Source organism: Mobula hypostoma, chromosome 14 (assembly GCF_963921235.1).
Source record: "Mobula hypostoma chromosome 14, sMobHyp1.1, whole genome shotgun sequence".
Taxonomy (NCBI): Eukaryota; Metazoa; Chordata; class Chondrichthyes; order Myliobatiformes; family Myliobatidae; genus Mobula; species Mobula hypostoma.
In genome coordinates, this window is record NC_086110.1 from 20,484,859 (window position 1) to 20,498,079 (window position 13,221).

The 13,221-nt window shown below is 39.8% G+C and overlaps 1 protein-coding gene across 1 annotated transcript in view; it reads right to left on the reverse strand.

The window, feature by feature from the left end:
- LOC134356132 (11-beta-hydroxysteroid dehydrogenase type 2-like) overlaps window positions 1–13,221 on the reverse strand; it is a 97,707-nt gene that overhangs the window by 38,513 nt on the left and 45,973 nt on the right. The window contains exon 2 of the mRNA XM_063066774.1: window positions 2,292–2,504. Within this exon, the coding sequence (XP_062922844.1) occupies window positions 2,292–2,504 (213 nt within the window). The remainder of the gene's footprint in view (window positions 1–2,291; window positions 2,505–13,221) is intronic.

The following is a 13,221-nucleotide window of genomic DNA, read 5'->3' on the forward strand; positions in this document are numbered from 1 at the left end:
ATTGGTGTAGATAGGTAACTTGCTTGATGTGGATGATTTGGCCCAAATGGTTCAACTTGGTTGCATGAATATCTAGGAATATAAGAGGCATAGGAAGGGCAAATAGAAATATATTTATCCCACGTTAGGGCATTAAAATCAAGAAGGATGTAGAAGATTTAAGGAGAATATATTTTGCACAGAGAATGGCTGATATTTGGAGTGGGCTGCTACGGGATGTGGTGCAATTAGATTAAATTATTATGTGAAACCCGACGCAGATTGGGGGACCGCTTCATCGAGCACCTCCGCTCCGTCCGCTAAAACAGACAGGATCTCCCAGTAGCCACCCACTTCAACTCTGCTTCCTACTCCCATTCAGATATGTCCATACGTGGCCTCCTCTACTGCCATGATGAGGCTAAACTCAGTTTGGAGGAACAACACCTCATATACCATCTGGGTAGTCTCCAGTCCCTTGGTATGAACATAGAATTCTCCAACTTCTGGTAATTCCCTCCCCCTCCCCCTCCCTTCCCCTATCCCTATGTCACTCTGCCCCCTCCCCCAGTTGCCTATTACCTCCCTCATGGTTCCACCTCCTTCTACTACCCATTTTGTTTTCCCCTATTCTTTCTTCACCTTTCCTGCCTATCACCTCCCTGCCTCCCTTCCCCCACCCCTTTATCTTTCCCCTTACTGGTTTTTCACCTGGAACCTAGCAGCCTTCTCCTTCCCACCCTCCCCCCACCTTCCTTATAGGGCCTCTGCCCCTTCCCCCTACGGTCCTGACACAGGGTTCCGGCCCAAAATGTCGACCGATCTTTTCCACGGATGCTGCCCGACCTGCTGAGTTCCTCCAGCATGTTGTGAGTGTTGCTTTGACCCCAGCATCTGCAGATTATTTTGTGTTTATGAAATGCTGGTGGAACGCAGCAGGCCAGGCAGCATCAATAGGAAGAAGTACAGTCGACGTTTCGGGTCGAGACCCTTAGTCAGGACTAACGGAAAGAAGAAATAGTGAGAGATTTGAAAGTGGGAGGGGGAGGGGGAGATCCGAAATGATAGGAGAAGACAGGAGGGGGAGAGATGGAGCCAAGAGCTGGACAGGTGATTGGCAAAAGGGATACAAGGCAGGAGAAGGGAGAGGATCATGGGACGGGAGGCCAAGGGAGAAAGAAAGGGGGAGGGGAGCACCAGAGGAAGATGGAGAGCAGGCAGGGAGTTAGTATGAGAGGGACAGAGAGAGAGAAGAAAGGAAAAAATAATAAATAAATAAATAAATAAATAAATAAATAAATAAATAAGGAATGGGGTAAGAAAGGGAGGGGGAGCATTAACAGAAGTTAGAGAAGTCAAAGTTCATGCCATCAGGTTGGCGGCTACCCAGACGTAATATAAGGTGTTGTTCCTCCAACCTGAGTGTGGCTTCATCTTTACAGTAGAGGAGGCCGTGGATAGACATACCAGAATGGAAATGGGATGTGGAATTAAAATATGTGGCCACCGGGAGACCCTGCTTTCTCTGGCAGACAGAGCACAGGGCTGAAACACCTCATACTGTACTGTACGACTCTATCATTTTCAAGATTAATAATTAGTTTATCACTATTATACCTGTCTGACTTTAGCTATATACCATACTGTGAAAGCTAAGATGTTTGGGCGAATATTTCAAAGTCAAAGTAAATTTATTATCGAAGTGTGTTCATGTCACCTTGTATTAGCTATAGCTTCATCTTCTTGCAGGCATTTCAGCCGTTAATATACCAAAAACTGACAGGCTGAACAATTGAACTTTCTTCCATCAACTACTAGACTACCAATGTTTCTTCTTCTGTTTTAATCTTTTTAGTTAAGGAAACAATGCTCCAAAAATAAAGGACTTCACGAGTACATTCCCTAGGTCAGAACTTTATCCTAAATGATGACATGATGCCTGAAGAAGGGTCTTGGTCCAAAGCATTAACTGTTTACTCTTTTCCACAGATGCTGCCTGGCCTGCTGAGTTCCTTCAGCATTTTATGTGTGTTGCTTGGATTTCCAGCATCTGCAGATTTTCTCTTGTACATGTAATAGTGCCAATGTTACAGATTTTGCATGTGGCAATGGGTAATGTTAATTGTTACGCATGTTTACATCACCTGATGTGAAGTTATAACGTTTCTTATTTGCAGTCATTGGCAGTAACCAATTGTTGTCCTTCAGAAGAACAGATTAATGTTTATTCTATTGCTATAGTATTAGTAACTTTGTGAACATTTCCAGGACCTTGAAATGAAACATGGTACACTGCAACATCGTTTACATACCTTTGTTTCCCAACTGCTTTTCAATTTTTTTCTTAACTTCTTGGACCATGGCCCGGTCTGTAACATCCATTTGAATTACTGAGAGTCGATCAGAACCAAAATGCCTGAGAGCCTGCGCTCCATCTCCCTCTTCATGAAGCACCGTTGCAAACACCTGGAAGCCAAGAAGATGGAGGCGCTTGGCCAGACTGTGACCAAAGCCCGAGTCACAACCTAAACATGAAAAGAAAAGACATTGGTGATAGGTTTGTTATTAGCAGATGTACGACGATAGAGTGGTTTGCATGCGGAACATTGCAAACATGAGTATGTCAATGTCGTACAAAGGGAAAGGCAGCAACAAACGCAGAATGCAAGGTTACAATTACAAAGGACGTGTGGTGCAGGGAGACAATGAGGTGCAGGATGCCATGCTGAAGTTGACTGTGAGATCTTCTTCATGATGGGGGGTGGGGGCGCGCAGAAGAGAGAATGACCAGAGTGAGCGGGGTCTTCGATTATGTTGGCTCCTTTCCCCGGGCAGCAGAAAATGCAGACAGAGTTAGTAGAGGGGAGGCTGGATTCTGTGACAGACAATACAATTAAGTAGGGGTAAGTAATTATTCAAATGTTAATACAATGGAAAAAAAAAGCAGTCTCTTAGTTATTTTTGTTCTGTCCTGCTTATAAATTTAATGCTGCCTGTAAAGAGGCAAAAATATAAATGTCCACAATACAAGAAACAAATATGTTTATGAGCACTGTTCCCTCTGAGCTGCGCCGGTGTGCGGCCACATAGTAACTGAAATGCTCCCATGCACATAGCCTTTGATGCCGTGCAGCTGAAATTTTTTTTTATATAATGTTAATGTAATTTTGAAATTACTAGCATTAACTGTCAATGATGTTTTAGAATATCTGGCATCCCTTTGTAAATTCTTTCAGAGAAGCTCTTTGAATACAATTGAAGCACTGCAGTATGCAAAAGCAAAAATTAACAAGTTACGGTCACAGTATCTAGGCGATAATGTTTATTGGAGTGACAGAGTGAGAGATCTGCTTGCGTTTATAAGTTCTGATGTTGATACTGTGCCTATTATTTGATTCATTCAACATGTATTCTCTCACGGTGGTGTCTGAAAAGAGGAGGCTGTCCAAGTTGCATGCCATCTTGGACAACGTCTCCCATCCACTACATAATGTACTGGGTGGGCACAGGAGTACATTCAGCCAGAGACTCGTTCCACCGAGATGCAGCACAGAGCGTCATAGGAAGTCATTCCTGCCCGTGGCCATCAAACGTTACAACTCCTCCCTTGGAAGGTCAGGCACCCTGAGCCGATAGGCTGGTCCTGGACTTATTTCATAATTTACTGGCATAATGTACATAGTACTATTTAACTATTTATGGTTCTATTACTATTTATTATTTATGGTGCAACTGTAATGAAAACCAATTTCCCCCGGGATCAATAAAGTATGACTATGACTATGACTATGTATGTAATCACTTGGTTAATAGATTTCCTGATGATGAGCCTATAGAATTGCAAGCTTTTGACCCTGTTGCTATTGAAAACACAACCAATTTTGAATTTGGAAAAGAGAATTTTGTGTGACTGACAAAAAATACTCAGCTACTATCACAACTATGATGGAAATGTTGCCTCAAAAATATTGGTTATTGTGATAGTGTGATTTCAAATTTGTCGTTTCTGAGAAAGTTAAGACTGGTTCAATTAAGACGTTTACTGTTATGTTGAAGTCTGTGCTTAGAAATGAAGAACTTGAAGAACTGTCAATTTTCGTTGCATCATTGGAGCATTTCAAGCTTCTAGTGCTGACTGCGAACATGAATTCAGTCTTATGAATTCAATCAAATATAAATCCAGATAGAAGTGGAACCTTTGGATGACCTAATGACGATTAAAATGCATCTTTCATCTGGATGTGAAATGAATCGGGACAGTGCTCATAGACAAAGGGTCTGTAATAAAGACAGAGTAGAAAATGTTTATGAAATGTGAAAGATTTTCTTTGTTCTGTATTTCATTATACCCTTCAATTAATAAATAAAATCAAAAGTATGTGATTTTTCAAAATATTCATGTTACAAAAAAACATTTTGCAGTTTTCAGGCCGTGTAAGTACTCCCTGCTCAGGGCAATGGTTCATATGCAGTTGTGTTAAAAAAAATTGAGGATATGTTGCTTATGAGACTCTCAAGAACTGCTTATCTGAGACCAAATTCCATTATATTTCCAATACATCCAACACAGATGGCTTAATGGGTCCTCCTTAGAATACTTAAAGCTTTTGGTCTTCAATATAGAATGAATTAATCTGTCAAAGAATCAGAGAGATAGCAAGAAAGCAGGTGTCCTAAATAATTAAACTCTAAAAGTGAGATAAAAAATTACAAAAAAAGAAATCAACTTGGCTCATAGACCTTCAAGTCAGATGGCCGCTGATAGAAGCTTTGACATAGTAATGAGGGAGGATTGGTAGGCTTAATATGGTTGGGTCTTATTCATTCTAGATCAAATGCCTTTTGAAATATCACGTAATTTGGATGAACAGGGAATCAAATAGCTGTTAAAGCTCGGACGTAGAGTCATTTGATGATCATAAAGCAGAGAGTAATGGGGAATTGACTTTTAAACCAGAAGGAAATTTGTACTTGTAGGAATCCTAAAACAAATTAATGCTTTAGATACTAGAAATCCAAATAATACAGAGCAGCACTGAAATACTCAACTAGTTCGACAGCATCAATGGAGGCAAAAACAGAGAGATAATTTCAGGTTAATGACCCTTTGCCAGAAAAGTTAGAGTAAATGAGATTTAAGATGCAGAGCAAGGACGTGGAGAGGTGATGGAGTTGAGTGAAATATGGTAGACAAGGTATATGTGAATAGAAAAAGGTGGGTCTATAGGAGATGCAAAGAGAGAACAGATAAATGTAGAATTATCAGCTAATCAGAAAAGTATGAGAAGATAAAATGTGAGATTGAAATACTGGAATTGCAGGTGATTTGAAATTGTTGAACTCAAATTTAAGTCTCGGAGAATGATAGAGGCATATAAAATTGTGAGGGGTATAGATCGGGTAAATGCAAGCAGGATTTTTCCACTGAGGTTGAGTGAGACTAGCTCTAGAGGCCGTGCATTAAGGGAGTTCAAGGGGAACATGAGGGGGAGCTTCTTCACTTGGAATATGTTGAGTGTGTAAGGAGCTGCCCGTGGAAGTAGTGAATTTAAAAACGCAAACATGAGGAAATCTGCAGCTGCTGGAATTTCAAGCAACGCACGTAAAAGCTGCTGGTAACTTCTCTAACTTCCGCTAATGCCCCACCTCCCCCTCATACCCAGTCCGTTATTTATTTATATACACACATTCTTTCTCTCTCTTTCCTTTTTCTCCCTCTGTCCCTCTGAATATACCCCTTGCCCATCCTCTGGGTTTTTCCCCCTCCCCTTTTCTTTCTCCCCGGACCTCCTGTCTCATGATCCTCTCATATCCCTTTTGCCAATCACCTGTCCAGCTCTTGGCTCCATCCCGCCCCCTCCTGTCTTCTCCTATCATTTTGGATCTCCCCCTCCCTCTCCCATTTTCAAATCTCTTATTAGCTCTTCTTTCAGTTAGTCCTGACGAAGGGTCTCGGCCCGAAACGTCGACTGTACCTCTTCCTAGAGATGTTGCCTGGCCTGCTGCATTCACCAGCAACTTTGATGTGTGTTGCGTGGAAGTAGTGAATGCAGATTTGATTGCAACATTTGACAAGTTTGGATAAGTACATGGATGACTGTGGTCCAGGTGCAGCTCAACAGGACTAGGCAGAATCGTCGTTCTGCATGGACTAAATTGGCCATAGGGCCTGTTTCTCTGCTGTAGTGCTCTATGACTTTAGAAAGCTGTAGCGTGTTTGTCACAAGATGCATTGCATTGAATTCATTCGCACATTGTCAGAAGTCGAAGACAGAGATCAGAGTAGGAGTGTGCTATGATATTTAACTCCAAAACATTGAACTAATTGCAAGAAAAAGATGGGAGCTCAAGAGAAGAGGTCTTAGTTTCAGTTTTACTTGAAGCGAAGCACTTACGTATGACATGGCGGCATAATAATGTATGTCATTGACGTACTTTTATATAAAACCCACAATGCATTATGTATTCAACAAAGAATACTTAAACAAACAATATATTACTCAAATATTACTGAAATATTAAATACACAACAGAGTGTCATGTTTGTGGATTGAAAAGAGGAAAGTTCTGAAAACTGATTTCTCTACATTTGAGGTTGCTTTTAACCTCCACTTGCGTCCTGAACATTGGTATAAAAGCCAAAGTCATCCGTGCCTGTCTTTGGGCAATAAAACATTGTTGCATTGCCCCCTAATGGTGTTTAGAAAGCTCTTGAAAGATGGGAAATTCATTAGTACTGTCAAGTGTCCTCACATGCTGTTGTGTTGCTGAAGGAGCAGTCAACATGAGTGTACAAGTGCATGAATTAGGAGCAGAGTAGGCCCTCAGGTCTGCTCATTGTTCAATAAGGTGATAGCATCGACCCTCGCCACCCAGGACACGCTCTTTTCTCACTGCTGCCATTAGGTAGAAAGTACAACTGCCTCAGGACTCACAGCACCAGGTTCAAGAACAATTACTACCCCTCAACCATCATGCCCTTGAACAAAAGAGGATAGCTACACTCATTTAAAGACTCTGTTATCTCGTTATTTCATGCTCGTTATTCTTGCCATTTATTCATTACCTGCATTTGCGCAGTTTGTTTACAGTTACGGTTCTATAGATTTGCAAGTATGCCCACAGGAATGGATCTCGGGGTTGTTTGTAGTGACAAGTATGTACTCTGATAATAAAGTTTGCTTTGAACTTTGAGCTGACCTTACTCTGTTTTTTTCTGCTGATACTGTGACTGAGAAGTGTCACTAAAATCTCTTGCAGCTGCTGCAAGAAGCCATGCGGCTGCAACCGCATTAGGCAGCTTTGACAGCACTCTTGCGCATTGTCAGCACCCATGCAGCAACTTTCCCTTTACAACGGCTCAGGGGCAGGGTGCATTCTGGCCTTTCATGCAAAGGGGGTCAACGGTGCCTGAAGGAGGGACACCTTGTGCACATCGGTGGGGCAGGGAACCTTGAGGACTGAGTGAGGAATCTCAGCTACGGACAACATTGCCCAGAGTGCTAAAAGATACTGCGAAAAATCCATTGCCTCACAAGAGTGGTGAAAGTGAATCCTCACAGCCCAACACTTACTCACGACGCAGATCCTTCACTTCCAGTCAGCCTTCCCTAACGTCCTTCCTTGTGACAGACTCACTCACTCACGCACACTCCAGCTGCTCCCTCCCCCTTCCCGCGTCCACATTGCTCTCCCACCTGTCCCTGCTACTCAACCATAGTTAGACTGGGAAGGGTGCAGAGCAGACTTATAAGGACATTACAAAAATTGGACAATGACAAACTCTGAGGAAAGATCGGGTGAGCAGGGGATGTTTTCAGCAGCCCTTCCAGGGAGTTGGGCTCCACGGTTTCTGGAGTACCTGTATTGTTGTCCTAACAAGTCCTTAAGCCCTTGTGTTTTCTGTTTAATTTTGTCAAGTTTATTTTGACTGGCACGGGCTTTCCATGTTCTATGATTATTTAGAGTGGATCCCTGATTACAGTTTATCACAGTGGTGCTTGTTTGGGAGAACGATTAGTCTGGCATTGTTTCTCGTTTGAGGCACCGATACTTAGTTTGAATTCTTGTTTCCGTCTCTACATGGGAGACTGCCATTCTTCTACGCCTGGGCTCAGTCGTTGCCGGCGCACATCATGTCAGAAGGACCCCGCAATCAATGGACCCAGTGAAGGTTCATAGCTTAGACATTGGTTGGCTGGAGGTGAGGGTGCCTTCTATTCTCAGCGCGTCCTGGGCCTGTGTTCTGAGTGTTGTGCTTCTACATAACGAATGTCTTGAGTTGTGGATCTATATTCTGAGCTTCTCCAGACTATGCTAAAGACTTTTTCCAAGAGTCTGTAGGTCGACAAGATTCGCCATGAATTACGTTTCACATTCCGAGTGATATTCAATGTCCCGAGAGCATCAGGTCTGTCTTGAGTGTAGATTTCTTTGGAACGGGAATAATGGTGGCTGATTTGAAGTACGTGGGGCCAGCAGGCAGGATGAGTGAAGTGTTGAAGATTCTGTGAAGACGTCAGTGAGCTGGTGTGCACACTCCCCAAGTGCTCAGCATGGGGTGGTGACTGGCCCAGCCCCCTGACTCTCCTTGAGTCCTTATCATGTTTGCTGTACAGAGAGTGTCTGGAAGCGGGGTAACTTTCACGGCCAGCGTTGTGTTACACGCTTCCAAGCATGCGGTATAGTTGTTAAAAGTGTCAAGCAGGGAGGTGAGGATTCTGCAGGGAGCGCTCATGGAGTGAGGTCGTCTCTCTGGCTTCGCTCCATTCCCGTTATCCTTTTTAACCTATGATCTCCTTGATCTAATCAACTTTAAGTACACCAGAAGACTTACTTTATCTTCCTGATTTATTGATTAATTGATTTCCTTTTGTCAACTGCAACTCTTGAGCTTAAAGAAATGAGTACGAGATCTAAAACCAAAGATGGGAAAGACGCTGATGGGAACGGAGGAAAGAAGAAAGGTGATTCTAAACAAACGGAATTAACTTACGAAGTTATGATGTTTGGAGGAAATGTTTGAGCAGCATCGGATAAAATTATCTGAAAGTTTAACTGCTCAATTTGAACAACATCGTCAAAGCCTCAATGAAGATTTAAAATCAATCACGGATTCTTTGAAATCCCTGCATTCTGATGTTCAAAGACACGATGCAAAAATTTCTGAGCTGGATACTAAATCTCAGAAGACGGATACAAAAGTTGAGATCTTAGAGAAGAATCCAGCTTCGACTACTAAACAACTCCAACAACTTAAATCCAAAGTTATTGATCTTGAGAATCGATCGAGAAGACAAAACTTACGTTTAATTGGCTTACCCGAGGACGTTGAAGTTGGAGATTCTGCAATATTCTTTGCTCAACTTTTAAAGGATTCGTTCAGTTCAGATTTTCCCAACGATCCTCCATTACTCACCACGCCCATCGTATACCGTGGATAAAGTCAGCAGCGGCTGTTTCCTAACCCAGACCAGTTATTCTTCGTTTCCATTATGTCAATGTTAAAGAACAGCTTCTCCAGACTGCTCGTCGACAAGGGATGATCGAGTATCGTCAGCATTCCTTCAGGATAGTTCAAGATTACAGTCCTGAAGTGATGAAGGAACGACTGACTTTTAAACCTCTAATGTCGGAACGTTATCAAAAAATCTCAAACCGGCACTATTGTACCCTGCACGTCTCAGAATCTCTCTTCCCGATGGAAATCGTCGTGTCTTCCATTCTACAACTGCCGCTCGAAGCTTTTTGGATGGTAATTTCCCATCTGATACAGACACCCTCTCTTAATTTGTGTCGGGTGCTTCCAGCACCAATTTTTTTTCTTTCTGGTGTTTTTCTTTAAAATAAACCTTTTACTACCGTGGGATGAAGGTTTTTCATAAGTCCAAGATTTTTGTTCTTTGTTTATTACTATAGTGGTTATTCTATAACTTATATAGAATATTTATCTCCTGTGAATAACATCATTTTCCTTTCGTTAACCTTTTGTTTTAACTTTTCCTTTTTCGTTATTATTAATGATTCGATCCGACGATCATTTTTAGTTATATGTTTCCTATTTTTGGTTTTCGCATAATTACAATGGCGACTTGCCTTACTTTTTGTATAATCTCCTTTGTTTTTTTTTGGGACGCCATGCTCTTATGCTTCTTCTTTCCATAATCCTTTTTTCTTCTTTTGGAAGCGATTTTTTATTTACTCGTTTATAATTAACTAATTATACGTATTGATACTGTTTTTTTATTTCATATATTTTAGTAATTCTTACTATGTAGACTAATTTACTATACTGTTTATTTTTTACATATATTAGTCTCCGGGAGGTCACCTATTTAACATATATTTTTGGAGTTGCCCCCTGCAGAAATGGGGTTAAAGTTAGTATTAGTTAGTGCTTTCTTCAGCCTTCTTTGGCTTAGTTCGGGGTTCTTGGGGTTGGGAGAGGTGGTAGTTTTTTTCTTTTCTAATTTTTTCTATTGGGCTGATTCAGAACTACAAAGATGTCCGCAGTGTCGAGATTTCCGGTTCCTCTCTAATCATGTATTCCTCTTCCGATTTCATGAGCTCACAGTATGGTTAACCCCTTGCTTACCAAAAGGTTAATTTTCAATTATGGTTCATACTATTAATTTTGTCTCTTGGAATACAAATGGTTTAAACCATCCAATAAAACGGAAAAAGATTTTCAAAGTGTTCCAAAGACTGAATGCTCATATTATTTTTGCACAAGAGACTCATGTAAGGAAAGAGGACAATCAACGCTTCTTTAAGTTTTGGAAAAAACAACAAAACCATTCAAATGCTCAAGCCAAAATTAAAGGTGTTTCAATTTTCATTGATCCCTCAATTACATTTATTCATCAAGACATTATTTCAGATCCTAATGGCAGATTTCTGTTAATTACTGGGGTACTTTTTAATAAAAAGGTCGCTATGGTAAATGTTTACGCTCCGAATGTGGAAAATCCTGAATTTTTTAAACACTTACTCACTTCCTTTCCTAATTTAAACGAGTATATGTTGATAATGGGTGGTGATTTTAATTTATGTTTGAATCCCATGTTGGACAGATCCATAGGTAGTCCGGCTTTACCGAATAAGTCGGCTACTATTATTAACTCTTTTATGTTGGATTCTGGGATTTCAGAAATTTGGAGATTTCTACATCCAAATGATAAGGAGTTCTCCTTTTTTTCACATGTACATCGTTCTTTTTCCCGAATTGATTATTTCCTGATTGACTCTCATTTGATTCCATATGTAGTTGATTGTAATTATGACATTATTGCTATTTCAGATCATGCTCCAATGAAACTTTCCATCAAGTTAATGGATACCTCTTGTACTAGCAGACAATGGCGATTTAACCCTATTTTGCTTCAAGATCAGGACTTTGTCCAATTTATAAAGGAGCAGATTGATTTCTTCTTTTCAACTAACACTACGGAAGAAGTTTCCAATGGAATTGTTTGGGACGCCTTTAAAGCTTATATCCGTGGTCAGATTATTTCCTATTCGGCTGGTTTGAAAAGACGAATTAACAATGAAATACTTCTGTTGGTTGATAAAATTAAAGAAGTCGATAAAAAATATGCTATTTCTCCCAGTAAGGAACTGTACAAACACAGGGTTGAACTCCAATTGGAACATAGCTTATTATTAACATCCTTGATCGAAAATCAATTAATGAGAATTAGAAGTGATTTTTATATTCATAGCAATAAATCGGGTAAATTACTGGCTAACCAATTGAAATTTGATTCGGTTAAACGTCAAATTACTAAGATTCGCAAACAGGATGATATTTTCACAGTTGATCATGCTGGGATAAACCAAATCTTTCAAGAATTTTATACCTCTTTATATCACTCTGAATTTCCTCATAATTCTAATTTCATGCATGATTTTTTAAGTAAATTGAGTTTTCCGAAACTGTCACCCGAAGATTGCCTATCATTAGAAACTTCCATTTCAGAGGAAGAAATAATAACTGCAATCTCATCATTGAATTCTGGTAAAGCACCCGGTCTGGATGGGTTTACAGTGGAATTTAAAAAATTTTTTTCCTCCATTCTTTCTTCTAAGTTGTCTAGAATATTCAAGGAAGCAATCAGTTTAGGTAAATTACCACAATCGTTTTATGAAGCCTCTATTTCCTTAATTCTTAAAAAGAATAAAGATCCTACTGATTGTGCATCATACAGACCGATATCTCTTCTGAATGTAGACTCTAAAATTTTTTCAAAAATTCTAGCAACTAGATTGGAGAAGGTGTTACCTCAAATTATTTCCATGGATCAAACCGAATTTATTAAAAATCGCTATTCATCCTTTAATATTAGGAGGTTAATGAATATTGTTTACACCCCCTCATTTACTACCCCGGAATGTATTATCTCATTAGATGTTGAGAAAGCCTTTGACAGAGTTGAATGGCCTTATTTATTTAATGTTCTTGAGAAATTTAATTTTAATTTGACATTTATATCCTGGATTAAATTGTTATATTACCCCCGGTAGCCTCGGTTTGTACAAATAATTATAGATCTCCTTTTTTTCGTCTTTTTCGTGGTCCAGGCAAGGTTGCCCTCTTAGTCCTTTACTATTCAATATTGCTCTTGAACCTTTAGCAATTGCTATTCATGACTCGCCAAATATTGTTGGTATTACCCGTGGAAACGAAATACATAAATTATCATTATATGCAGATGATTTGTTGTTATACATCTCTAACCTGGAGAAGTCAATTCCTGCTATCCTAGATCTGTTAGCTCAATTTAGTAACTTCTCTGGTTACAAATTGAATCTTAGTAAGAGTGAATTATTCCCTTTAAATAAGCATGTACCTATTTATGGACGTTTACCATTTAATTGGTTACTGATTCATTTATATATTTAGGGATAACAATTACGAAAAAATATAAAGATTTATTTAAAGCTAATTTTTTACCGTTAATTGATCAGATTAAACTTTTATTTACCAAATGGTCGCCAATCTCTTTGTCTTTGATTGGTCGGATTAATGCTATTAAGATGATCATTTTGCCCAAATTTTTGTATATATTCCAATCGGTTCCAATTTTTATCCCAAAATCTTTTTTTGATAACGTAGATTCAAAAATTTCCTCATATATTTGACAGAATAAAAATCCTAGGTTAGGTAAAAGGTATCTACAGAAATCTAAAAAGGAGCGGGGGCTCGCCCTCCCGAATTTTAGATTCTATTACTGGGCAATTAAT